Source organism: Denticeps clupeoides, chromosome 12, assembly GCF_900700375.1.
Source record: "Denticeps clupeoides chromosome 12, fDenClu1.1, whole genome shotgun sequence".
NCBI classification, from domain to species: domain Eukaryota; kingdom Metazoa; phylum Chordata; class Actinopteri; order Clupeiformes; family Denticipitidae; genus Denticeps; species Denticeps clupeoides.
In genome coordinates this window covers 17077962-17102933 of record NC_041718.1, presented here as the reverse complement: position 1 = coordinate 17102933, position 24972 = coordinate 17077962, and the positions used below count along the sequence as shown (strand labels likewise).

Sequence of the window (24972 nt, the reverse complement as noted above, 5' to 3'; positions counted from 1 at the left end):
ATGGTATAATCGTATCGTGACACATCGAAGGCCTGTTTTGTTTTATGGCCTGCCTGCTTAATATTAGTAATATTAAGTAAAATTAGTAATATTAAGTTTGCCCTTCAGCAACTGTAAACCCTTAGCTCTTATTTAGGCCCAACAGTTTAAGATTAATCACTTAAGTGAAAGGCGCAAGTCATAAAACTCGGACTAAACGTCTACGTCACCGACACTTCCGATGACGCGAGAGGCGGCGACGGAAGTGGGGACTTCACGGCCAGAAGAGCCCGGGGACAGGCGGACAGGCAGTGTCCAAATGCCGCTGCGTCCTCCACCGCTGCCCACCGGACGCGTCGACCTGCCCGTCACCAGCTGGCTCCCTCCGCTGTTGGGGAATGAGCGGCGAGAACAGCCCGGCAAGCTGCAAGAGAAACTCTGGGTGCTCCAGGTAGCGTCCTGCCCGACCCCCACGCTGCACAGCTTACCTCTTCAGAGTCTTTTTTTTAACAATGCATTATTGTAGACATCGATGCACGTCGTTATTAACCCGCTAGCTTGCTGTATTAGCTTAGAGCAGGCTAGCACTGGGAAAGTAAATTTATATTTTTATCGCAAGCTGTGACTATAAGGTACAGGTATATGTGTCAGGTTAATGCTAATGCGATGGAAAAAAAAACAACATAATTATTGCATTTCTACATTTACATATTTACATTTTTCAGACGCCTTTATCCAGAGCGACTTAGGGTTAAGTGTCTTGCTCAGGGACACAATGGTAGTAAGTGGGATTTTAACCTGGGTCTTCTGGTTCATAGGCGAGTGTGTTACCCACTAGGTTACTACCACCCTTATTTCTATAATCAGTTTTGTAATAATTTGATCTCTTGACAGTATTGAGCAAATGCTGGCTGTGAACCCCGGGAAGACGCCCATCAGTCTGCTGCAGGAGTATGGAACGCGGATAGGCAAGACCCCAGTGTACGACCTGCTGAAGGCCGAGGGCCAGGCCCACCAGCCCAACTTCACCTTCCGTGTCTCCGTGGGCGACATCAGCTGCACCGGCCAGGGGCCCAGCAAGAAGGCCGCCAAGCACAAAGCCGCAGAGGCCGCCCTCAAGATGCTGAAAGGAGGGATGGAGGTCTTCGCCGAGTGCGAGAGCGGCGTGGAGGGACTGGCTGGCGTTGACTCGCCCGTGGAAGGCGAGAGGTAAGACGCTTCGTGGAACTCCGCGCACAAAAGGCTTGTCACGATACCGAAATTTCAAGCTTGAAAACACGATTCTATTTACGATTCTACTACAGGTGGAGGAAAAAAAAGACATAATAAATACAAAAGTAAATAATTTTTATAATAAGTCAGAACATCATATATATGCCCTGGGATGGTAGTAGCCTAGTGGGTAACACACTTGCCTATGAACCAGAAGACTACAGAGTCACAGGTTCAAATCCCACTTACTACCATTGTGTCCCTGAGCAAGACACTTAACCCTAAGTTGCTCCAGGGGGGACTGTCCCTGTAACTACTGATTGTAAGTCGCTCTGGATAAGAGCGTCTGTTAAATGCCATAAATGTAAATGTAAATATATATATACACACACTACATGAAGAAACGAACGAATAAATAAATTGATGAATAGATAACAAACAAATTAATGAAAGAATTTGCTACAATTCCTACACTATTATGCTACCTCACTCGTTTGACTTGTTTTGCACAATCCTGTACAGAATTGTCTTTATCTTAGTCTTCATCTTCCTCCGCTTATCCGGGTTGTGGGGGCAGCATCCCAAGTAGGGAATCCCAGACAGCCCGCTATAATTTTGACCTGGGGGCCTCCTGCCGGCAGGACATGCCCGAAACATCAGTGGACCTGCCCACTGCAGCGCCTGTTGAATATTGCCGGCGATTTCTGTGAACCGGCAGAAGCAAAAGTGGAATTTAAGTATCAACACGGGTGCTAATTAGGAGGGGGTGTGTTTTGATACTGTACATACTGTGATACTTTAGTGGGCAGTGGTGGCCTAGTGGTTAAGGAAGCGGCCCCGTAATCAGAAGGTCGCCGGTTCGAATCCTGATCCGCCAAGGTGCAACTGAGCGAAGCACCGTCCCCACACACTGCTCCCCGGGCGCCTGTCAATAAGGGTAATGGGTTAAATTCAGAGGACAAATTTCACTGTGTGCACCGTGTGCTGTGCTGCTGTGTAGCACATGTGACAATCACTTCACTTTTAAAATGTAATAAAAGAAAACGCTTGACGGGATTAAATTTGTATGCAAAAATATCGATATTCGATGTCCCTGTATTGATACAATATCACCACATAAAACATTGTGTAATATTGCTGTATCGATATTTAGTGTGATATGAGTAGTTTTTTTTTTTCGACAACCCTGACTCGTACTGTAAACCTCTAAAGATTTTTTTGGACTTCTTGTGGTGTAGCACTAATGTAAATAATTATTATTATTATTTTTTTTTTTACAACAGCATTCGGTCTGAAATAAAGTCACCTGTTTCTACACAGCAGGCTGAGTGTAATCCGGTGGGGGCACTGCAGGTGAGACTCATGTCCAGTCATTTGGACTGGACATTAATAATCTCAAACAGAAAAAAAAAAAAAGTCCCTTTGTTGAGACCCTCTCTCTGATTGCCCGTCTGGCTCCGCTCCTTTTCTCCTGCAGGAGCTTGTGGTGCAGAAGGGCTGGCGGTTGCCGGAGTACACTGTGACTCAGGAGTCTGGGCCGGCACATCGCAAAGAGTTCACCATGACGTGCCGCGTGGAAAGATTTGTTGAGATTGGTAATCCTTGTAACGCACCGCGATTCAGAGAGTAAATTATGAGTACACAAAGCTGTGCGTTTTTGTACGTGTATTTTTTTTTTATTTATTTTTTTTCCATAGGCAGCGGCACATCAAAGAAGCTTGCCAAACGTAACGCCGCAGCAAAGATGCTTTCCAGGATCCACGATGTTCCGGTGGACATGCGCGGCAGCCATGAGGCTGAAGCAGAGGAAGACACCTTCATGGTGAGCGGTTTGCCACCAGAACCTGAAGCTAATTGTTTTTTTATGTAGTATAATAAGTTGTTTTAAATAATAATCATAACTTTTTTTTTTTTTTTTATGTAAAATTCCTTTCTTTTTATCAGTGGTCTAACAATGTTGTTTGCCACCCTTAAACACATTGACTGTAGCTTTGCACAGTTTTTTTGTTTCCTACATAATGTCTTAACAATTTTAAAATTAAGCAGTAAAATTCTTAATACAGATGATTCTTATCTGACAAGGGACCGAAAGGAAGGCACATAGGCAACATTTGAATAAATTTGTAAATGAATTGAAATGTGATTTTTATCAATACGCTTCAGTGCTCTCTATAGACCAGTATAGATTGGTACTGCACCTACGAGCTGTTTTTTCCATCTCACCCCCATTACAATTTAACTTGGGGTCATGAATCCTAAGCTGTTTAACCTGGGGCTGTCCGCAGCACGTGGGAAGCAGAGAGAGCGGAAAGTGCAAACCATTCGGCTGCACGTGGGACTCGCTGCGGAACTCTGCAGGAGAAAAGATCTTGCAGCTGCGCAGCAACCCGCTGGCCACGCCCAGCTCCTCCGCTAATTTCTGCTCCCTGCTCCACGACCTGTCTGATGAGCAGCGCTTTGATGTCAGCTACCTGGACATAGGTGAGTATCATGCTCATGAGCATGGAGTCCTGTGTATTTATTATTATATTCGTAAAGGTTACGCATAAATGTTTAATTGAACATACTTTTCTGAAGTTGGACGTTTTTTAGGCTTTAGCTTTAATCAGCATTAAAGGTCCCCTATAATTAAGGCCCCCTATCAAAATATCACTTTGTGAGATTATTTAACATTAATATTAGTTCCCCTGGCCAGTCTATGGTGCAGCAGTGGCTAGAAATGGTGATGGGTATAAAGAGTGCTGGAATGTCTCCACGCCATTTCTGCTTATGCCTGCTCACTTGTATAGGCCGCTCTCCTCCTCATTTAAAGCAACACACACTGAAACAGGGCGTCCTGGGGAAATCTCATTGTGGACCTGACTGAAAACGCCTGTAATTCTGCACCAAGATTGAATTTCAGAAAGGGATGTAGCATTAGGGTAAAACTAAGCCGTTATATAAAAGCAAAAAAACATTAATGTCAGGGGACCTTTTAAGAAAATATCAATTTACTTATAATACATACATCTTGAGTTTCAGGCCCACATCCTGTGAGATCACTGTATAGAGATCTGTTATTATGGCCCGGCAATATGAAGCGCTGATAACACACAAATTACAGATCCCATAATGCAGTGCTTCTGTTGCCTTGCTGAACACAATCTTTAAACTGCAGCTGAATCTGTACCACGTTGACTGCAAATGCGTTGTGAAGCAACTGGGTATTGGGTGGTAGTAGCCTAGTAGTTAAGACACTTACTATGAACCAGAAGACCCAGGTTCAAACCCCACTTACTACCATTGTGTCCCTGAGCAAGACTCTTAACCCTAAGTTGCTCCGGGGGGGACTGTCCCTGTAACTACTGATTGTAAGTCGCTCTGGATAAGGGCGTCTGATAAATGCCGTTAATGTTAGCAGCTCAATTTTTTTTTTTCCCCCAAAGTCACCAAGGCAAAGTGCGCACTGCATTATGGGATCTGTAGTTTATTATGGCCCTTCATATCGCAGGAGGAACGAGGAATAAAATGAACTGGCCTGCGAGCTGCGAGTTTGACGTGGCATATATGATGGTTTACCTTTTTTTTTATTTAAACTTTTGGAGATGCAGTAGACAATTGCATCTACGCTTAGCCTTAAGATGACCTCCTCTGGTTCTTTTCCCTCCCTCCTTCAGAGCAGCGTAGTTTGAGTGGCCTGTGCCAGTGCTTGGTGGAACTGTCCACCCAGCCGATCACGGTGTGCCACGGCTTCGCCCAGAACCAGGACGCCGCCCGTGCCAGCGCAGCCCACAACGCCCTGCAATACCTCAAAATCATGGCAGGGGCCAAATGACAGACACCCTGTTTCTGCTGCTTATTAGTGCTCTTATTCCCCATCCTCCAAGGGGTGTTTCCCTGGTGGATCACAAGGTGACACAACTCATGACGACCAGTTGTTCATGCTTCCGAAGCCTTTTTACCACCTGGCCCTGGAGTTTTGGGAGGAACTGTGACTGGTGTACCTGCTCTGATGTAACCTGAAATCTAAAAACCCTAAAAAAAAAAGATCCTAAGTGTAGGATCTGTCTAACTGCTGCTTTAGCCCTGCAGGAAAGGGCAGGAGGTAGTGATGTTTTAAAGAGACAGTATTTTATTCCAGTTGGTGTACAGTAACACCAAGCAGTCTGTTAACAAGTGTTTGATTCACATTAGACCATTTTAAGATTTTACCAATAAGTAATTTTTTTTATTTGCCTTGTTCCATGAGGTTTACATTTTTAGATTTGAAAATTGTCCAACACTAATGTTCCCTTTATTTGTGTCTCCAGTTATGGTCTGCAGAGACCCCGTCCAATTGAACATACTGAATCTGGTTCGTACTGTGAAACTGAAATTTTTTAATGCTGTTGAGGTTACATTTATGTCGTCAATGAAAGCTGATATTTGTAGTTTCACCCATTGATATGAAGTTCAGTGTATGCATCTGGGCCGCAAAAGCGCAGATGCAGTCGTAATGTCAACAAGGGTTATCCATGCCACAACAAATCCTGTTCTCAAATGTGTCATTGATCTTTTTATTGTTTTTAAATATATATATAAATAATAAAACTTTATGTACAACTGCTTTATTTACGCATGTCACGTCCAGAACACACACACCACAGGCTGAGAGTAGCACTCCTCCATAAATAGAAGCATATGGCACATACAGTAATTAAATTACATTCCCATCCAGTCCATCGCTCTGTCAATCATGCGCACCCACATGTTCATGTGCTTATGGCAAACGACACTATCTGACGGAGCTTTGGGCATCCAAGTTCCAGACTTCATCCCACAGAGATGGTAGCTGCTATGCAGCAGTGTTTACATGGGGAGCAAATGTAACTACACCGGTAATGTAGGTGACCAAACCGAATGCACGGCACCGGTACTGCAATCACGTACAGTACTGCAACAGCATCAGTGAGAATGCTGAGTGTGAAATTTCTACTTGTCGCCAGTCTTCTCGCTCATGGGTGAAGGTGTGAGGTTCAGATCTTCCTCAATGTACCCGCTGCTGTCGGACTGGAAGCTGTCCCCTCGCACAGCCTGACCTGCAACACCAGAAAAGAGAAGAAGAAATAAAAAAGAAAAAAGCCAGCCATTTCTTCACGCAAGTGTAAAATTTAGATAAGCACATTTTTCTTCCTTCCTTTTCACTTCGCTCTCAGGGTAAACCGACTGTTCACGCTCACGCTGCGGTTCAGAAACCATGCTGGGATTAGACGATAAGGTTGGGTGGTCCAGCCTCAAGGCTACATACATTAGCAACTGTGCAGCTATACAAGAACTCATCTGACTTCTTACGAACTGCCACTTTCCTGAAGAATAGCAAATCACAAAAAAATAAAACAGAGTTTGTCATGCAAATTTCTAGTGTGTAACTTTTTGTTATCTTTACATGAAATTACATATACTACAACCCATTAGTAATATATTTTTTTAACCAATTAACCTAAAGATCACATACAAGCGCAGGCTGCCTTGCTACTGACTGGCTGAGAAAATCAACTCTTACTTGGACGTCATAGGGGTATGTCATATCTTGGGGTGAGAACCATAGGTGACATTTTGAGTGAACTTTAGATATACGGTACAGGCCAAAGGTTTGGACACACCTTCTCATTCAATGTGTTTTCTTTATTTTCATGACCATTTACATTGTTAGATTCTCACTGAAGGCATCAAAACTATGAATGAACACATGTGGAGTTATGTACTTAACAAAAAGTGGAGACCTGACCTCCACAGTCACCGGACCTGAACCCAATCCAGATGGTTTGGGGTGAGCTGGACCCCAACAAGTGCTAAACATCTCTGGGAACTCCTTCAAGACTGTTGGAAAACCATTTCAGGTGACGACCTCTTGAAGCTCATTGAGAGAATGCCAAGAGTGTACAAAGCAGTAATCAGAGCAAAGAAACTAGAATATAAAACATGTTTTCAGTTATTTCACCTTTTTTTGTTAAGTACATAACTCCACATGTGTTCATTCATAGTTTTGATGCCTTCAGTGAGAATCTACCAACATAAAAAAAAAAAGTCCTGAAAATAAAGAAAACACATTGAATGAGAAGGCGTGTCCAAACTTTTGGCCTCTACTGTATGTAATTTACAATATATAATATTTATAAAGTCAATAATCTAACATAAGATAAAATAAAAATAACCTTTGTTCGGACTGAACAGAGAGAGCTTCATGTGCATCCTGCTCTGCGGTGGTCCCATCTCCTCCTCACCAGCACTGTGAACCTGTGTGAAAACAGCAGGCATGTGATGAAGAGGTGGCCGGTGCCGGTTCACTGCAGCTTAAATCCCTCCAATCAAAGCTCTCCCGCTGTAGAGGGAGACAGCGAGTGTGCCTGGAGGGGACTGTGGGCGTTATCTTCAGATTCACGAGCCACCGACGATACGTACCTCTTCTAGCTCGAATGAGTTGGCCTGCTTGGGCTTGTGGGTGCGATGGCTGATGGGACTCAGGAACTTCTGGTAGGAAAGCAGTTCAGATCCACCTGGCTCTTCAGCTTCAGAGGGACGACACCGTGCAAAGGAACCATCGCCGACCGGGTCCTTATGTGCAGAGGACAGGTCCCCCTCCCAACCGGTCACCATAATCTGGCATGGTGACATTAGTCCGGTAGGGCTGGAAGGGGCCAGAGGCAGTGAGAGGTCACCCAAGGAGGTGTCCTGCAAGCCTTGGGACCTATTGGTTACAGTCCCAGTGCATTCTGGGTTATGGGTTAGTTCAGCATCTTCACAACACCGGGTGTGAAAGGGTGTGGTGCAGCCAGGTCTTTGTTCAGAAGAATCCTTTGCAGTCTTGTCCTCTGCACAATACTGGGGTGCTCTGTGAACACTCTCCACAACCTGAGGACATATAACTTCATGGCTAATCTTGGGAACACGAGACTGAGGTTCAGCGTCCTCTGCGGCCGACGTGTCGCTGATGGGGCTCAGAGTCTGACCAGAGTCCGAGACTGAGCGACTGCGTCTCAGCTGTCTGAGTTTTGTTCTAGAATGTCCAGCCTGTAAGGTCCTAAAGTCCTGAGTCCTGTTCATACCTCCATGGTTATCCAGCAAAGGCGTTTGTACTTCTGCCTTCGCACCCTCAACATCTTCACCGGCGGACCGTTGTCTGCGTGGGCTGCAAGCGGCTCCTGTCGTCCCGTTCTCCATCAAGACCTCCACAACGTCAGGGAGGCTTCTCCGCTTCCGCGGGGAGTTCTGGGGGCTCGTGTAGTCGGAGCTGCGCGAGCCGGTGTACAGGCACATCTTGGAGACTGTGTCCTTCAGCCGCTCCACCGGAGACTTCGGCTCGCAGCGGATGCTGTCGAAGAAACGGGGCGCGATGCGGGATTCCGGCGTGGGCGAGGCGAAGCTGAAGTCAGGCGGGGCCAGTTTCTGCAGCGGCGTGCGCGACACGTGGGAATACAGGGAGTAGAAGGCGTTGGCCATGGCCGTCAGCACCTCCACCTGCCTAAAGCGGCCTGCACACGGTGGAAACAAACCGGGTTTCATGTTTAAGATAAGACAAGATAAACCTTTATTAGTCCCACAAGTGGAAAATTTGATCTGTCACGGTAGAAAGTGGATGGAACAAAGGTAAGAGCAGCGAAAAGGTAAGATCAGCAAATACAATCTAGAGACAGAAAATATGGATGTATGTATATGTAAACGTAAAATAAATATATGTATTTATCTACACGTGTACAATGGGTATATGTATGATATGTACAGAGTGGATACATGAATGTGTGTGTGTGTGTGTGAACACTGTGGATGTATATATATATATATATATATATATATATACACACACACACACACACACACACACACACACACACACACACAATGGAGTGAAAGGCATTGACAAAAACAGTAGTAACGCACCAGAAAAATTGCACATTTATGAATTGCACATTACTGCCACAACGTTATATAACACAGCAGAACTTCTCAAGAATGTCACGTTGTCTCACTTGCAAGTGACAAGTTTGGGTCCTCTTGTCGTATCCGGGTGAGCTGGGACTCCAGAAAGAGTTTGAAGTTGATTCCGCGCAGCTGGGAAGGGAAGTTGAAGAATCGTGACGGGATTCGGGCGGTGACCTGCGGTTCGTCGCAGCCAAAGCCCAGCTGCAGCAGGGTCTCCTCCGCATCCTCTGAGCACATCTGCAGGACTTCGGAAAGGCTGATGCGCAGAAAGAAGCAACGCAATTTAGCAGTAGACCAGAAAGAAATGGATGATGAAGAACTGTAAAACCATTCCGGGGCAGTGGTGGCCTAGCGGTTAAGGAAGCGGCCCCGTAATCAGAAGGTTGCCGGTTCGAATCCCGACCTGCCAAGTTACCACTGAGGTGCTACTGAGCAAAGCACCGTCCCCACACACTGCTCCCCGGGCGCCTGTCATGGCTGCCCACTGCTCACTCAGGGTGATGGGTTAAATGCAGAGGACAAATTTCACTGTGTGCACCGTGTGCTGTTCTGCTGTGTATCACATGTGACAATCAAAAAAAAAAAAAAATCACCTGGAGGCCGTCTTGGTGGTGGTGATGGAGAGGCAGCTGGAAGCCATGCTGTGGCCCATGTTGTACAATGGCAGGCCAAGCCTCTGAGGTGTGCTGCAAGCACAAAACTCCTTAGTCAACAATCTTCATTGTGAAGGGTACTCTTTACATCCTGGTAATGTTATATGTAATGTTGTTTGAATGTTTTAGAAACGTTAGACAGGGACTGTTAGGGGAATGTTTCTAGTCAATTTTATTGCTAGTAATAATAACAATTCTACATGTAATCTTGATGACATTATGCCTTTATTACAATCGCCAGCTGGCATTGGGAGAAATAATCACTCATTATCTTGCCTCTATAATCATGACGCCTTATTACAACAACAAGGTGGAGCCAATTCTCTAGGATTGAAGCCCAACATTCCCCCATAATGTTATTATTATTTTTGTAATTATTATTACTACCTTGAAATAAGAAAGTACTGTCAACATCTGCATTGGAGGATCACTTCACTCCAGGACTTTTATGAAATCAATTGAAAGGCATCAACAATAAATGCCCTACGTTTAATGCATTTATTCATAAAAGTAATCAAAACAAGCACTTCTTCTGCCAAGAAAACATGTCTAGCAACATACCAGAATAGAAATGCTCTTATTCATGCATTACATTGGAAACTATAGTGATGTCTGATCATCAAAGTTGTCTGGTCAGGAGATATTCATCATCAAACTTATCAGAAAGCAACATAAGTGACAGAAAGAAGAAGTGCTGCTATCCTGTTGAAAGTGACCACACGACGACTCTGGTCATTTCAATAAACTGAAAGCAAGCCAGTGAGTGTAAATGTTCCTCACTTCCGCACAATAATCGTAAACGTGCAGATATCAGGGCAAAGTTCGACCATTTGCCAATATGCATGGTAACAATATGCTTTTACCCTGATAAATGTGTTTTTATTACATGCAATATCGCATGCTGGACATTTTGCGCCATAATAATGTCAATCTATTATCAATTGTGATGAGGTGGGTGTTCAGTCCATTACACTGGAAACAAGCAATCAAGAAAAACTGAATTTGTACCTTGTGGTAAAACCTTTCTGGCGTGATTTGGGCGGGGGCTGTAGGACAGGGTATCTGTTGAAACATGTACAGTGTTTACCACAGTAAATAAACATGTGTGCAGATAGAACGCATGCCATCATGCCGCCCCCACACTGTTATTACAGCAACAGTCAACTTTCAGGGCGTTTCTTCAGAAAATTCTCCTAGCTCACCCCATCTTTGTTCCGTCCACTGCATTTAACGCCGTAGCTGCAAGAATCAAAGGGTGTATATCTCAAAATTTGCAACTCGTAAGAGGTCCAACGATGACAGGGCCTCGTATTAAGAGGACTGAAACTGTACGCTGTGATGGAAGCATGACGAGTTATGCAGCCAACATGTAGAGCCTTGTCTTCCACATACAGAAGGTATTTTGAATAATAAATTAACCACAAATGTGCCACATTACTGGCTTAGGGACAGGATATGAAGTAAGAAAGATGAAGCTGATAACGTATAAATATAAAGAATTTTTATGCAAGATAACACTTCTAAGATGCTTTATCTGACAACATACCAGTCCAATAAACTTTCTGTTTTTTTGCTCTCTCTTTCAAAGCTCTACACTTGCATTCCTCACCTTCAGCTCCCAGAGATAAGTCATCCTCACAACTGCCGTAGGTTTTCAGCAAAGACTCTGGGAGGAAAGACAACATAGTGGGTGGAGTCACAGATGAGAGCAGAATCAGGTACTGCATGCCAGTGCATTCAACCATATATACACACACACACACACACACACACACACACATATATATATAAATAAAATTTGTCTTTTTAAGAAGGCCTACCTAGTGTCAGGTGACTCGGGTTTTCTAAACCCACGACAGACCTGAGAAAGAAGAGACAGGAGAAAAGCGAATCTCAGAAAAACAATGGCAGCTATGTGAGCCGTGATTCATGTACGTATGCTGAGGGTGAAGTGCCGGCACCATGCCAGAAGGCTGGATAAAAATACACACACCGAGCGGCACGTCCAGCACAGCAGAGCTCTGTCTCCTACATAAAAACTGTTAACTGGTGTAATTGCATGAAATGACTGCGATTTTAGAGACGAAAGATCTTCATGGCTTGATGGATTCATGCAATAATTATTTTGTACAGTATACATTACAACTGGGCATCATACCCTTCTCTGCAATATTAATGTAATATGTGCATAACTGAAGAACAAATTTTATCACAAATCACTGCCTTTTTTACACAATACAGCAAATGTGTTGTAACATCACTGCATGCCATCAGTAAATCAATACATTGATGCTGGAGAGCAACATCAATAATATCTCACCAACATTCATGAGATGCTTGGAGGTCTGTCTGAGAATGAGACTTGGAAGAAACGTTTTATCAGAATATGGTGTACTGGCAATGCGCCAACTAAGGATATGTGGTTGACTCAATTATCTGTACATTCTACCACTGGAGATCTTTCTCCAGGATATCAGAACCAGAAAATCCCGAATGGATATGGAGTCCTGTTGGTGAACACTTTTTTTCAAGGCCGACAAGGGGCAGTGGTGGCCTAGCGGTTAAGGAGGCATAAATCCATAATTGTAATATATTTTCAGGGTAGTGTCTGCAATAAAATAAAATTAAAAACAATAAGCTGATTATAAAACACAGAAGAAATTCTTGAAACAGACCAAATGTTATTAAGGATGCACTTAATAACATTTGGTTATGAATTCATATCCGTGGCCCGTGGCCCATTTACGCTGTTTCGGGGGGGGGGGGCTTTTTTTTTTCTTTTCAGACCAATGCATTTTGCTGCCATGGACAAAGGCCTCTTTTGCACACACACACACACACACACACACACACACACACACAGACTCACCCGCAGCCTTGAAGCCAGGTCTCGATCTTTCCTGTAGCACATCCTGTGGAAAGCGTGAAGACACACAGCCATCAAGAGTCGGCGGTGCCTGCGCTTCCGAGTTCTCACGTCATGCCTTTGCACTTTCTGTCTGTGCTGCCGCTGTAACTAGGGCTGGGCAGTTCATCAACGTTATCAAGAGATCCATGACAAAGCCAATGGCATTATAAATGGGCATGGTGTGTGTGTGTGTGTGTGTGTGTGTGTGTGTGTGTGTGTGTTTTTCCGACATGAAGATATTAAATATTATAACTGAGCCATTACATGTTGAAATAATCAATAACGACGGATCCGGTATCGGTTCAACAAGTGTCTGTTTAAGCAACAGATGATGGCTCCTCGCTGTACAGCCCAGGTGGAGCTCTGCCTGCCCGAGCCTAATAGTCAGCTGCGCTGGTCACTCGGCGCTCCAAGTTATTAAAGAGGAAAAAAGGAGCACACCTGCCCAAACGAGGGCCCAAACGAGGAGTGAAACGTCGGCCAGATGCCCACTCACCGCCGAGGAGGCGGACGTCGTCCTCCGGACGCGGCCGGAGGTCCGGGGGAGCTGGACACGGACCCTGCGGCTCCTGCTCTTCCAGGGTGACCCAGCGCCTGCTGCCGTCAGCCCAGGCCTGGCGCCTGACCACGGAAGATGGGCTCTCCATCAGGCTGGGACCCTCCTTCAGAGGGTTCAGGACCTTCAGAGGGGTAAAGGTCTGTTAGAATGACGCGCGTTGCATCATGTGCCATTAAGCCAACACCACCCAGTATAATACAATTACCGCCTTGCAAAAGTTTGTTCGCAAACTTCCTGTTACGTCAATTACACAAGCTAGTTTAAGACAAAAAAAAGGAAGCTTCTGACGTGTATATCGATACGATCCCCGGGGCCACAAATTCCCCCGACAAACCTTCGGCACGCTGTCCGCCGCCGCTGGTTCCGCCAGCCGGGTCGGGGCGACCTGGAGAAAATCCACGCACGCACGGCGCGGAACCTACATCGTGGGCTCGATGCGATCGTGACGTCGGAGTACAACGCACCTGCTCCGCGCCGCCCCATCACTTCCTCCAGGGCGACTCGGACCGCGGGCCGCGACGCGGCGGCGACTCGGGGGCAGAGCTGTGCGCGCCGTGCGCCCCCGCTTCCACGAGGCTCCCCGAACCTTTCCGGCCCACCTTAAATTGTCCCCACGGGGTCGGATAACTTCCGAGCGTTGCGATTATCCCTCGACGGGTTATGATTATAATAAATAATATTATAACCTGTTCCCCGCATGCCCGTCGGTGTGTTTTATGTGAGGGTTTGCCCGCTAAAAGTAACCTTCCTCACCGCGGCGCCGCGGTTCCGCCATGGGGCGCGACGGCGGCTTTAAGGTGGAACGGAAAGCGGCGGAAACTCGTTTAAAACGAGAGGACCGGAGCCGTCGCCGTGTATTCAGGCGAGTCGCTGTTCGTTGGTTAAAATGCGGCGACGCGCAAACGCTTGGACACGTCGTGTCCTTAAATGACAACGAGCAACAACAGGCGTGAAGTTTGAAAGGCGACGTTTCTCTTTTCAGCATTTCGTGCGAGATGTGTGTATTATTACTGTCTTTTTTTCGTGGAGTGAAAAGGAGTTGAGTTCCCAGGTAACATTTACCGTCGTTCCAGGTCTTCGCTCCTTCAGCTGTGGACTTTTTGTCACTAGTTGTCAAGTGTTATTAGGGAAGGTCAGGTCAGGTCATACGCCCCACAAATTTACATTTACGGCATTTATCAGAGGCCCTTATCCAGAGCGACTTACAATCAGTAGTGACAGGGACAGTCCCCCCCTGGAGACACTCAGGGTTAAGTGTCCTGCTCAGGGACACAATGGTAGTAAGTGGGATTTGAACCTGGGTCTTCTGGTTCACAGGCGAGTGTGTTACCCCACTAGGCTACTACCAGGCCTCAAACCGGCTCTAAAACGGCCATGGGCTAAATGGACGTTTTTCTCCCAAATGGTACAATTTCTTTACTTTATTTTGCAGACGCTTTTCTCTTTTATCCGAGGTGACTTACAGGAGGAAGACACCAGCAATTCTCGTTCGATTTCTATAGATTTTGAGTTTACAAAAACTAAGAGCCCTGATAAGGCCTAACTTGTCCGAAAAAGAACATGCTCGGAAATTAAGTGCTAGACGAAGAACAAAAAATGTTTAAATTTATTTTGTGCAGTATGTGTGCATGTGCGTGTGTAAGTGTTTTTGTCTGAAATTTTTTGTCTGAGTTGATTGGAATCGGACACCCCGTGAAGAGGGAATATTCGTTTGTAGATCTCATTTCGTTTGTAGATCTGAGAGGACGTGCAGGAGTGTAGCTAGTAGTGTGTTGATATAGGAGGGTGCAGTTCCATTTACAGCCCTGAAGGCAGCATCAAGGATTTGAACTCAATGCGAGTGGCGTGACATGGGTGTATTTTGGCTGATTGAAGATGAGACGGGCTGCCACATTTTGGGCCATCTGGAGTGGTTTTATGGTGACTGCAGAGGCTCCAGCCAGGAGAGAGTTACAATAGTCGAGTTTGGAGATGGCCATTGCCTGGACGAGGAGCTGCGTAGCCTGGCCGAATCTTGCGAATGTTGTAGAGAGCGAACCTGCAGGATCTGGAGATCGCAGCAACGTGATGGTTCAAACTCAGTTTGTCGTCAATCCAAACTCCAAGGCTTTTTGCAGACGCCGTGGGTGTTAACAGTAGCGAGCCAAATTGAACTGAGAGGTTTTGCTGAGGGGAGTTGTTGCCCGGAAAGATCAGTTTTGGATAGGTTGAGTTGGAGGTGTCGCTCAGACATCCATGCCGATATGTCTGAGAGACAGGCCGAGATTTTTGTCGCAATAGTGGCATCTTCTGGTGGATTTCGGTCCGATCTGGTCTCGCATCCGCACGGAGAGATGGTGTTTCAGGGGGCCCTTTTCCATGTCTCCGTGTGGACGGCAAAGCGGTCCCTGATAACTCATCAGGGACCGTAGGGGACGTATATAAGACTAATGATCATAAGTGTCAAGAAAGGCAAAACCATGTAAAACTAAAAAGAACAATGCAAGTACATTACTAGTTAACAGTACAATGCCAAGGCCTTTTGTGATTTGTTTTATTACATTGTACATGTTATAATTAATAGTCTGTTTTCTTGTTCTTTGTTGGTTATAAATGGACTTTGTGGTCACCACTTTTATTTAACCATACATTTAACCCCACCATCCAAACTATTTGCTTTTAAGGCTAAAAGTGGCTCTTTTTTGGGGCTGGCGTTTTAGTGTCGCATAACTCATCTGGGACCGTAGGGGACGTCCTGTGAAGGTGGAGGCAGGTGATTCGCACAGCAACGGCCAAAGCTTCGGCGCTCCTGCAATGAGTTTCAGAGCAAAGCAAAGTGCATACATCGTTCAGATTGAAATCGGCTTCATTCGGCGTCGGCTCTGTCTTACGAGCCCGTCCTGACCTATGACCCCCGAACGCGTCTTACATGCAACAATGGCGGCTAACACGCTCGTGGTTGTGCTGCAGTGGCGGCAGACACTTATAAAGCAACTACAAGAAATCCTCTGAATGGAGCACATTTCTAATCATTGCGACTGCTATAGACCTCAATATTGCAAGTATTTAAGTGGAACCAATATGCAAATATTACAATTTAATGTTTTTAAACATAAAATATGTGTAACAATTTCTAAAGAACTTTTCTAATGAAAGGACAAGTTTAACACTCCGCGCAGGAGAACTAGACGGGGAATGAGACACAAGGCCGGGGAGCGGAGGAGGACGACATCATTTCGGATAACGCTACCGTGTGGACGGGAGTTTTTTAAGAAACCAGAGAACAGAAAGGCCAGGTAACTGAGGAGGTCAAGAAACACCATGAACAAAGAATATGGTTCTCTGACCAGCATCGATCTTACTGGCCCCTGGAATCTTTTGATTTATTTAATGCATCTTACCTGTAAAACTCAAAGATGTGTTGTTGTTTTTTTCTTCAATAAAATGCCAAGACTTATCAGCAGCTTCAAATAGTCTTCTTCCCGCCCATCTTCCCTTAAAGTCTTGTGGCTGACATTAATATTTATAGTCCCAACCTGAGCAAAGAAATGACCAAAGACCTTTAGAACTGGCACAGTATCCTGTTCACATATGTTACTTAAATCAGTACGTATTTTCTGGAACACACGTAGAATAGAAATGGACTTTTACACACGATTTCAGTAAATTAGAAAAAATGATGCAAATGCCTTGCTTTTGGTGGATTCCTGTGTAACCACTAGGTGGTAGTCCGTACATGGAGACAACAAGGCCTTTGAGTTCTCAGGCTTTATTGTTGCAAATGTTTTGCAATGCAGAGAAATTCTAACGCCGCAGTGGCAGGGTTGTGAAAATAATATATAATATAAGGTGCGAATATAAGACTAATGATCATAAGTGTCAAGAAAGGCAAAACCATGTAAAACTAAAAAGAACAATGCAGATTTGGTAAGTACATTACTAGTTAAGAGAACAATGCCAAGGCCTTTTGTGATTTGTTTTATTACATTGTACATGTTATAATTAATAGTCTGTTTTCTTGTTCTTTGTTGGTTATAAATGGACTTCGTGGTCACCACTTTATTTAACCATATATTTAACCCCACCATCCAAACAATTTGCTTTTAATGAAATGCTTAAGACTAAAAATTTAAATTTCTACTTTATTATTCATAATTATATCTGGAAATGACCAAATCTGAAAAAAAAAGAATGGAACATTATATGTAATGTGATTCCTATTATCTTCATATTGCTGAATATATGCTGTTTTTTTCAGCCCTAGTACATACATACATGTTTTTTTATGTTTTTGTTCAGCTGCTGTGATAATCTCAAATAAAGGCTTGAAAGAGGACTTTGTGTGAGTACTGAAACCCATTTCCCGACAAGTTTCAGCACTACCCCCCTCCCCATGCACATGCTCAAGTCTCAGTTTGAATGAGCTGCCACTCTGATTTCTCACTCTTCTCAGTTTTCTGAGTATTTCCACACTTTGCATATGCATGAGACAAATGTAAATGTTGTCAAACAAAAAAAGCTTAATATTGCACGACAAACAATGTGCATGTGGAGAATGTATTCAATACATATTAACAATGTATCTTAAAAGGGTGGTAGTAGCCTAGTGGGTAACACACTTGCCTATGAACCAGAAGACCCAGGTTCGAATCCCCCTTACTACCATTGTGTCCCTGAGCATGACACTTAACCCTAAATTGCTCCAGGGGGGGACTGTCCCTGTAACTACTGGTTGTAAGTTGCTCTGGATAAGGGCATCTGATAAATGCTGTAAATGTAAAAAAGGAGAAATCATTGTGCAGATTAGTGTTTAAACAAACTGAACACAGATACAACTAGTCCATTAATCTTCTTAATACAACGGAAAAGGAAATAAGAACGTTTGTTGGGCCGAGATCAGTAGACTTTCATTATATGCTCACCAATGGCGCCTTTTCCGCCAAAACATGTCACATCACTCAAACGTTCCAAAGAACAACCTACTTCAAGTTGACCCCACCCAAAAGCCCGCCCCTGTACCGCGCCATCATTGGTTTCTTCCTGCCCCTTCTAGGACACATGGAACTTTCATTGGTCAACGCCATGCACTGTTCACGCCCCTAAATCCCAGTCCTCTTCGAAGCAAAAAATTCTGGTCGCTTAAAGTCCCGCCCCCCAGAGCACTCCTATTGGCGCAAAAGCGGCTTCTCGCCTTTCGATTGGTCGACGGTCTTTCCTTCTTTTCGCCGTGGCCCGCCGCCGCCAAGCTCGGTTGCATCGTCCGCAAGTTGATGTCAGCCCAAAAGAAGCCCGAGAAACTCCTCCCGTCTCGAAATTATGAGTGGTGAGTGAACTTTTTTTTTCCACGCCTGAAGTTGGGAAGTTTAACTATGTCGAAGTGCGTACTGGTGCGAAACAAGCAGCGTAGCGAGGGACGATCGCGGGCGCAGGTTAGGGCGGACCTGGGCCGGACTCCCGTCTGGCTCGCCAGGCTAGTTGGTTAGCGAGCGCTAACATCACTTAGTGAACTTTACGAGCGGCGCCGGGAGAATTTCCCTCGTCAAAGTCCCGCCCGCCCTCCCGAGGTCCATGTTGTCGCACGGCGGCCAAAGCAAAAAAAATAAAAGAAAGGGACCGCGACAATGGCAGCGGTGTCCCCCTTGAGCGAGTAAATAAGTTGCGCCGAAGAGATGGGCTTAGGTTAGCTTAGCGGGGAACTTTGGGAAGTTGAGGCTAACCGACGCTAGCAGTCGAGCCGCTAGCCCGGAGCCGGACGGGCTTCGGCGCCCCGGCGATCTTCCAGCTCGTCTTTTCTTTTAATCGAGCGGACATTTTGTGGTGGTTGGCGGGTCAACGGCGAGAAGAATTGGCACTGGGCGTCCCGGAGTCATTCTGCTCTGCGTAGGTTAGCCGGTTGAGCCGCCAGCGCCAGTTCTGGACTCGTTTTCCCAGCTTCGCGCTCTTTTGAAAACAAGTCGCTGCTGCTGCTGCTTCTTCTTCTTTTTGTACCATGTCCCCTGTGTTCTTGCCAATGACGGTAGGTACAGTTTAACGTGAAGTGTTGTGTCACGAACGAGCCTACTCTTTATTTTTCTCCACCCACCCTATCCAAAAATAGCTAGTTAAGTTACGTTTTCACGCAGAGCAACAGCAAGATGAAATGGCCGCGCTGGTGGAAAGTGGCGGAGGCTTCCTTCAGAAGCGAACCACGAGTACCGGACAGGTGAGTTCGGTAGTTCTAAACAAATGAAAAAAAAACTTAATGAAACAATCAGCAGTTTCGAAGTCCGCTTCTGATCGATCCACAGTAATCAAACTTTGTCGTGTTTTTTCTCTCTCTCTCTCTCTGTGTGGTCAGCATATTTCACTGTTGGAGTTCAGATTGCGGGGTTTGTTGATAATATATATATTTTTTTTGCGGTGCGCACATGTCACTGGGTGGGAAGGCAGACCGACTCCGACGCGAAGGAGGCCAGACCGGGCGGTCCCGTCAAGCCCCGCTCTCCCGACAGCGGCCTGCACGGCCCGTCCCGGCGGCCCTCGGGGGGGTGGCGGCTTCGGGCGGCCGAGCGAGTTTATAGGGTGAAATGCGGGGTGGGAGTGAAATGGGTGGGGTGGGGGAGGGGATGCTTGGCTGCCCGCCGGGTTTTGGGTGGGTGTTGAAAGGACGGGGGTGGGGGCATGGGGGGAGGGGCCTGGTGACTCCACCCATTTCCTGGCGCCGCACGTTGCTCTCTCCCTCTGTGGTTTTGAACGGTGCGTCGATTTGGACGATTCACGTAGACTCAGATTCAGTATTGAGTTTAATGCAGAGGAGATCAAGCGTATATAGCATTAATTGCCGTTATTATACTACTGTTCTTTATTGTTGCAAATGTTTTGCAATACTGAGAAATTCTATATATACTGTAAAAAAAAAAAAAAATATATATATATATATATATATGTGCAAATATAAGACTAACAATCATAGGCAAAACCATATAAAACTAAACAGCACAATGCAGATTTGGAAAGTACCAGTTAACAGCACGATTCCAAGGACATTCCACATGTTAAGATTAAATAGACTGTTTTTTAGGTACTTTGTTCGTTATAACTGGTTATAACTATGCGTGGTCACTACAAGTAAAATGTGCCCAAATGCAAATGAAGCCATGCAATAGGCTGCATCCATCCTACACCATCCAAAACTCTGGTTTTGATGGGTCAGATACTCAACTTTAGACTCAAGTTTTGTTCAACTTTGCCATTTGCGTTCACGCACATCTTTAATGCAGAGGATACATTTCTGTTCAAAGATCACTTGTAGATATCATGAAGTGCCGGTAATGTACTACTCTTCTGCAGGCTTTTTGCACACTTAGTCATACTTTCACAGACTCTGGTTGTATCAAGGGTAGAATGATTTCTTAAATTAAATTCTATTAATCATTATTCTTTCTCTCCTTCAATTTTAGACTTATGCCTTTACGTTGTGATTTAATTTTAAACACAATTTACTCCACACATCTATAACTTTCAGACTGTGGTTAAAAAATCTTTTCTTCTTCTTCTTTCTTCTTCCTCCTCCCCAATCTCTTGAAGGATTCCTCTCCTCTCGCTCTGTTAGCGGCAACCTGCAGTCGGATTGATGAGAACGACGCCGCGTCAGAGCAACAGAATCAGCAGATAGAAATAAACCCGCCTCAGCTGGCGCACGCTGCCAACGGCTGGCAGGTGATCTCGGTCGGTTCCCAGTCCTCCTCGAGCTCCGAGAGAAGCGCCGCGCAGGCCGCAGGGGTCATGGCTGACGACGCGGGGAAGGACAGGATGGTGGCGTCCACGGGGGCCACGGTGCACCAGCAGCCCCAGCAGCAGTACGTGGTGGCGCCAACCTTGCAGGGCCAGCAGGTCCTCACCACGCTCTCCGGCGTGATGCCCAACATTCAGTACCAGGTGATCCCCCAGTTCCAGACGGTGGATGGGCAGCAGCTGCAGTTTGCCCAGCCTCAGCAAGATGCCTCGGGCGCAGCAACGGGTCAGTTCCAGCTGGTGTCTTCTCCCAACGGTGGCCAACAGTTAATTGCCACCACCAACAGGGCCGGAGCCACGGGTAACATTCTAGCCGTTCCGGGTCTCATCCAACAGGCCATCCCACTCCAGAATCTTGGTTTGGGCAACACTGTCCTGCCCAACCAGGCCCAGTTCCTTGCCAACATGCCCGTATCACTGAACGGCAACATCACGCTCCTCCCAGTAAACACCAATGCGACCGCCGGAGGGGACGGCAGTGGGTCCGGAGGTTCGGGGACCACCCAGCAGCACCAGCAGGCCACAGCAGCCTCCACCGCAGGGACTGGCTACTACAGCAGCTCCACCACCACCACCACCACCGCTGCTTCCACCACACAGGGAGGCACGTCTTACACGCAGGTGCAGAGTGCGAATGGCATCTCGGCGGCGACCTTCCAGAACACCGCGGGAGGCCTTTCAATCCAGCCTGATAACAGAGATGGTCAACAGCAGCAGCAGCAGATCCTGATTCAGCCGCAGCAGCTCATTCAAGGCGCCTCGGCACTGCAGACCATCCAGCCGGGCACGGTAGCGGCCGGGGGGCAGGTCTTCGCCACCCAGGACGGCCTCCAGAACCTCCAGATCCAGGCCATCCCCAACAGCAGCCCCATCCTCCTGCGCACCGTGGGACCCAGCGGCCAAGTCAGCTGGCAGACGCTGCAGCTGCAGAGCCCCGCCGGGGCCCAGATCACGCTCGCCCCCATGCCACAGCTGGCACAAGGGCAGGCGGGGGGTGCCGTGCAGCTCCAGGGGCTGCAGACCATCAATCTGAACACGCTGGGCAATGCAGGGCTGCAGATGCACCAGTTACCCATTACCATCGCCAACCCATCAGGTCAGTTTTCCGCGTGGCATTTAATCTACGCCCAAGTACACCGACGCGAAGTTGGTATTTCACTCGTTCTCTCGTCACTAGATGTTTTCTTAAGATCAGCATCTAACCATACAAGGTGTAACGGATGCTAGGCAGTCACAGTTAATGTCTGCGTACGTCGGTACCGACTGCAGCGCGTTTCGCATGCGGCGGAGCGCCGAATGCAGGATGTGCTCGAGAGGATTCGACTTCCTGTCTGCCGCTTGCCGCACTGGTTTAACTAGTTTTGTGCAAGTGTCAGCACGACCTGCGCGCTGACGGAGGAGTGCGTGCGTGCGTGCGTGCACACGTACTTCCCCGGGCACCTCGGACGTGACGAAGCAGTAAGACTCGGTTTTCAGTACAAAGGCGGTGACGTCGACTCGCTCTTCTTTTTTTTTTTTTTTTTTTTTTTTTTTTTTTTTTTTTTTTACGGTTGAGGGGTGTAACTTCACTCCACCCATCCAGGGTCGGGCTTATCAAAGGGGTGCAAGACCAAGGCAACTTTCTCAGCTTCAAACTTCTTTAGCGGTGGGCAGGAAAGTTGCTTAATTATGCAGCTCCTCCCCCTCCCAGCTCACTCATATTTACGGAGAGAGTCCGTTTAAGTGTGTCAACGTTTGGCCTCTACAAACACACCAGGATGCCAACGTAGTTATAACCGTATTATACAGACTTTATTTCAATTGTAGTCTGGCCTGTTTTGCATTAATCCAATTTCATAGCACAAGCCATTAAACCCACAATTAAAAGCCTTCTAACAATACAGACAATGCCACCTGCAAGACTTATTTTTTTATTATTGTAATAAAAAAATAAAAAAAACAAATTCTACAAGCTACGCATTTCTTAAATTACTTCATATGTGCCGGTGTGGGTTGTGTTGTCATCTCCAAGACCAAAGTATCTATGTACGTACGCATGACAGCAGTCCGTGTCCCCCGTCGTGTGTCAAAGACGCCTCTGTGTACTACATCTGAAAAGTCGGCAACATCCGCATGGACGACCTGAGCTGGTCATCCTGCCCGACAGGTCAATAATGTTTACAGTACACAAAGCAGTTGTAAAATGTAAGGGTGTGGCCCGGCTGCGGCCATAAATTCCCGGGGCTGGCTTCCTGATGACCTCCTTTCTTGCTCCGTGCTTGATTTTGGAAGGAGCTTGTTATCTTCGCCACATCTTGGTGATAAAGTATTTCCTCCACTTCCTACCGATGGCCAAACGATGCACTGTGCCTCTGTTACATCGCTTCCAGCAAATAAGTGCCAATTAGCCGTTTGAGGTTGTTAATATTGAATGTATAATTTATTTAGAGAATTTTTTTTAGGGAGCAATGTGCTGATTTTGCTTCATTGTAAATACCTTGTTTATTTATTTATGTAGATAATTTAGCTTGCAGTGTGGAGCACGGTGTGATAGAGAGATTGTATTGTTTTTATTTATATATATATATATATATATATATTTAGGAGACCAGGCTGTTCAGAACACCAGTGTAGGAGACAATATGGATGACAGCACAGCAATGGATGATGGCATGGACCTTCCCAGCTCCCCACCCAGTAGACGCACACGTAGGGAGGCCTGTACCTGTCCCTACTGCAAGGATGGAGAAGGACGGTATGTACACAGACATCAAAAGTATTTATTTAAGCATGAAGAATGGTGCATTTCATAATGGCTGTGGAAATAAGCTTGATATTCTGCCACCGTGCACCAACCCAGCAACGACCCCAGCAAGAAGAAGCAGCACATCTGCCACATGCCCGGCTGTGGGAAGGTGTACGGCAAGACATCTCACCTGCGCGCTCACCTGCGCTGGCACACAGGCGAGCGGCCTTTCGTCTGCTCCTGGCCAACCTGCGGAAAGCGCTTCACCCGCTCTGACGAGCTGCAGCGGCACAAGAGGACACACACCGGTAAGAAGGGCAGAGCGCCATCGCTTAGTCTCCTCTCATTTACATTTTACAGCATCAATCAGACGCTAATACCCATATTACATTTACATTTACGGCATTTACCAGACGCCCTTATCCAGAGCGACTTACAATCAGTCGTTACAGGGACAGTCCCCCCCTTAGGATTAAGTGTCTTGCTTAAGGGACACAATAGTAGTAAGTGGGGTTTGAACCTGGGTCTTCTGGTTCATAGGCGAGTTAAGGGCCACTCTGTTACCTGGAGAGACTTAGGATTAGTAGTTAAGCGACTGTGGTCTTCTGGGTCATAGACGTTTGTTTAGCGCATGGGTTTCATCCATCTTATTAATCTGAAGATCGCGTCGGTAACGTTGCCGTCTTTTGATTTCATGCAGGTGAGAAGAAGTTCTCTTGTACGCAATGCCCAAAGCGCTTCATGCGCAGCGACCACCTGTCGAAGCACATCAAGACACACATGAACAAGAAGGGCCCCAGCACCGCCGGCGCGGCCGCCTCCGACACCGCTTCCCCGACACCCACAGACGGCGGGGGCGGAGTCGCGGCGGAGCCGCACGCCCTCATCACCATGGAAACCCTGTCGCCGGAGAGCCTGGCGAGACTGACCAGCAGCGGCCTTAATGTCATGCAGGTGACGGAACTGCCCTCCATCAACATGAACAGCAATGGCTTCTAAGGAAGCCGAGGGGCGGGGTGCTCACTGCTACAGACTGAGCACAAACAAAAAGGGCAAGAAGGATGTGTTCTGGACATTTTTTTTTTTTTTTTTTTTTTTTTTTTTTTATTATAAGAGCCAAGGTGTGCTTCCAATAAAAAGTTATCGTTTCAGTCACAGGTCAGCAGGGAGGAGGAGGGGGCTGCTGCTTTTTGTGTTTTTTTTTTTTTGTTTTTTTTTTTTAACTTTCCTCCTACCACAGTAAGGG

General features: G+C 46.3%; 3 protein-coding genes across 5 annotated transcripts; 2 read left to right on the top strand and 1 right to left on the bottom strand.

Annotated features, from left to right (window-relative positions):
• Positions 1 to 242: 242 nt before the first annotated feature.
• On the top strand, positions 243 to 5756 carry tarbp2 (TAR (HIV) RNA binding protein 2). The gene is made up of 7 exons (XM_028999446.1): positions 243 to 430; positions 874 to 1188; positions 2475 to 2544; positions 2669 to 2786; positions 2889 to 3013; positions 3477 to 3672; positions 4848 to 5756. The coding sequence occupies exons 1-7, from the start codon at positions 378 to 380 to the stop codon at positions 5003 to 5005; spliced, it is 1035 nt and encodes a 344-aa protein (XP_028855279.1). The 5' UTR covers positions 243 to 377; the 3' UTR covers positions 5006 to 5756.
• tespa1 (thymocyte expressed, positive selection associated 1) lies at positions 5706 to 14104 on the bottom strand. The gene is made up of 12 exons (XM_028999445.1): positions 13584 to 14104; positions 13187 to 13370; positions 12652 to 12694; positions 11603 to 11643; positions 11392 to 11448; positions 10985 to 11021; positions 10791 to 10844; positions 9723 to 9815; positions 9177 to 9385; positions 7612 to 8681; positions 7365 to 7446; positions 5706 to 6248 (listed from the first exon to the last, which is right to left on the bottom strand). Exons 2-12 carry the CDS (start codon positions 13335 to 13337, stop codon positions 6142 to 6144), a joined length of 1944 nt encoding a protein of 647 aa, XP_028855278.1. The 5' UTR covers positions 13338 to 13370; positions 13584 to 14104; the 3' UTR covers positions 5706 to 6141.
• A 4188-nt stretch (positions 14105 to 18292) lies between these two features.
• sp1 (sp1 transcription factor) lies at positions 18293 to 24792 on the top strand. 3 transcript variants are annotated; one of them, XM_028998400.1, is made up of 6 exons: positions 18293 to 18551; positions 19351 to 19430; positions 20795 to 22097; positions 23585 to 23735; positions 23841 to 24034; positions 24427 to 24792. In XM_028998400.1, the coding sequence occupies exons 1-6, from the start codon at positions 18545 to 18547 to the stop codon at positions 24723 to 24725; spliced, it is 2034 nt and encodes a 677-aa protein (XP_028854233.1). In that variant the 5' UTR covers positions 18293 to 18544; the 3' UTR covers positions 24726 to 24792. The 3 variants fall into 3 exon arrangements, with proteins under 3 accessions (XP_028854233.1, XP_028854235.1, XP_028854234.1); XM_028998401.1 differs by lacking the exon at positions 18293 to 18551 and adding an exon at positions 18567 to 19244; XM_028998402.1 differs by lacking the exon at positions 19351 to 19430.
• The last annotated feature ends 180 nt before the right edge of the window (positions 24793 to 24972 follow it).

What these genes read in the sequence shown, in the direction of transcription:
- tarbp2 (XM_028999446.1), top strand. Translation starts at nt 378, where the DNA reads ATGAGCGGCGAGAACAGCCCGGCAAGCTGCAAGAGAAACTCTGGGTGC. An exon ending in AGAAACTCTGGGTGCTCCAG is followed by an intron (nt 431 to 873) that starts GTAGCGTCCTGC and finishes ATCTCTTGACAG; the next exon opens with TATTGAGCAAATGCTGGCTG. An exon ending in CAGAGGAAGACACCTTCATG is followed by an intron (nt 3,014 to 3,476) that starts GTGAGCGGTTTG and finishes GGCTGTCCGCAG; the next exon opens with CACGTGGGAAGCAGAGAGAG.
- sp1 (XM_028998400.1), top strand. An exon ending in GAACCACGAGTACCGGACAG is followed by an intron (nt 19,431 to 20,794) that starts GTGAGTTCGGTA and finishes AATCTCTTGAAG; the next exon opens with GATTCCTCTCCTCTCGCTCT. An exon ending in TGCAAGGATGGAGAAGGACG is followed by an intron (nt 23,736 to 23,840) that starts GTATGTACACAG and finishes GCACCAACCCAG; the next exon opens with CAACGACCCCAGCAAGAAGA.
- tespa1 (XM_028999445.1), bottom strand. Translation starts at nt 13,337, where the DNA reads ATGGAGAGCCCATCTTCCGTGGTCAGGCGCCAGGCCTGGGCTGACGGC. An exon ending in CGACGTCCGCCTCCTCGGCG is followed by an intron (nt 12,695 to 13,186) that starts GTGAGTGGGCAT and finishes CGCTTTCCACAG; the next exon opens with GATGTGCTACAGGAAAGATC. An exon ending in ACTCATTCGAGCTAGAAGAG is followed by an intron (nt 7,447 to 7,611) that starts GTACGTATCGTC and finishes GTTTTCACACAG; the next exon opens with GTTCACAGTGCTGGTGAGGA.